Source organism: Malania oleifera, chromosome 8, assembly GCF_029873635.1.
Source record: "Malania oleifera isolate guangnan ecotype guangnan chromosome 8, ASM2987363v1, whole genome shotgun sequence".
NCBI classification, from domain to species: Eukaryota; Viridiplantae; Streptophyta; class Magnoliopsida; order Santalales; family Ximeniaceae; genus Malania; species Malania oleifera.
In genome coordinates this window covers 9,257,103-9,258,795 of record NC_080424.1, presented here as the reverse complement: position 1 = coordinate 9,258,795, position 1,693 = coordinate 9,257,103, and the positions used below count along the sequence as shown (strand labels likewise).

General features: G+C 44.7%; 1 protein-coding gene across 1 annotated transcript; it reads left to right on the top strand.

Annotated features, from left to right (window-relative positions):
* The first annotated feature begins 526 nt into the window (after positions 1–526).
* On the top strand, positions 527–985 carry LOC131162573 (uncharacterized). The gene has a single exon (XM_058119189.1). The coding sequence runs from the start codon at positions 527–529 to the stop codon at positions 983–985; it is 459 nt and encodes a 152-aa protein (XP_057975172.1).
* The last annotated feature ends 708 nt before the right edge of the window (positions 986–1,693 follow it).

Sequence of the window (1,693 nt, the reverse complement as noted above, 5' to 3'; positions counted from 1 at the left end):
GGAGAGTAATGAAAAAACCAACCCCACAAAGAAGGTGGAGGACTCGAATAGCGTAGGAGTCAATGAGCAACGATCAAATGACCTAGAGGAGAGAATAAAAAAGATAGATCAAATAGAAAGAATGATAAAAAAAGGGCCGATCCAACCCCTCTTATGGAAAGACTTTGTTAAAGTCATCAAATCCACCATTCACCAAAGAAGTAATAGAGGTCCCACTGCCCAGCAAGTTCAAAATGCCAACTTTTGAAAGGTATAAAGCCTTCCTATACTCATTAGGAAAGAAGCCATTGGTCAACATGGGAGAGTTGATGGCTAGGGCACAAAAATACATCAACTTGGAGGACGTAATGGATATGATGAGAGATCAGGCCGAATTGAAAAGAAAAGGATCTAGGGATATGGGCGAATCCTCCAGAGTCGGGAAAGGTAGGAGAGCAACAAGCTACAAAGTAGCTCCAAGGAGTCGAGATAGGCAAGTAAGCTTTAATCTTATACCCCCCTAAATGCACCTCGAACCAATGTATTAATGCATATAAGAGAAAAAGGATACGTTTCATGGCCTGAACCTGTGCATACGCCCTCGTATAAGCTAAATATGTCGAAGTACTGTCAATTTCACAAGGATCACGGGTATGACACAGAGGAGTGCATTCACCTCAAAAATGAAATTGAAGCCCTGATAAAAAGAGGTCACCTATCAGGGTTCGTGAAAAGGGGAGACCATCGAAGGGAAGCTCGAGAGCAAAAAAGACCTGATGTAGAAGAAAAGGGAGAGCAGATCATCAGAGAGATTGTCTTCATCTTCGGCAAAACTGCCAATGGCGGAGATAACAGAGGTGCTCGGAAGAGATATGCCAAGCAGGTGCTCTTAAAAGGAAGTCAGATGGTAAGAAACAAAAGCAAGAAGACACTATCACCTTCAACAGGGAAGATGAGGAGGGAGTACAACAGCCTCATGATGATGCCCTGGTGGTGTCGCTATTAGTGGCCAACTACAGGGTGAGACGAGTGCTGATAGACAACAGGAGCTTGGCCAACATAATATTCTGGTCGGTGCTTCGAGAGATGAAAATAGGTAAAGAGCGCCTAAAGCAATCTTCACCCCGTTGGTTGGATTCAGAGGTGATGTGGTACATCCGATGGGTACGATAACGCTCCTAGTGACAATGGGGATATCCCCACAACAAATCACCTTGATGGGCGGACCTTTTGATGGTTGACCTGCCATTAGTTTACAACATCATAGTGGGCCACCCATCACTCAACACAGCCCAAGCCGTGGCATCCACTTACCACCTAAAGGTAAAATTTCCTACTCCACACGAAACGGGGATGATTAAAGGAGATCAGTCAGCAGCCCGAAATTGTTATGTGATGGCATTGAAAGGCAAGGATGAGGCATGGGAGGCCCTGACTATCGAAGACCTAGAGGTAAGGGTGGAATATCCGCAAATCGGCACTATTGACGAAGATCTTATGGATATCCCCATAAATGGTGATCAAGAGAGGTGTGTCCGAATAGGAAGTCGCCTATCAGACACTTTGAAAACGAAGCTGAGCAGATTACTGAGTGAGTTTGTAGACATATTTGCTCGGACAGCTGATGACATGTTGGGGATCAACCTTGCAATCATGGAGCACAGGTTACAAGTTGATCCTAACCACAAGCCTGTTAAACAGAAGAAAATGAGCT

What these genes read in the sequence shown, in the direction of transcription:
- LOC131162573 (XM_058119189.1), top strand. Translation starts at nt 527, where the DNA reads ATGCATATAAGAGAAAAAGGATACGTTTCATGGCCTGAACCTGTGCAT.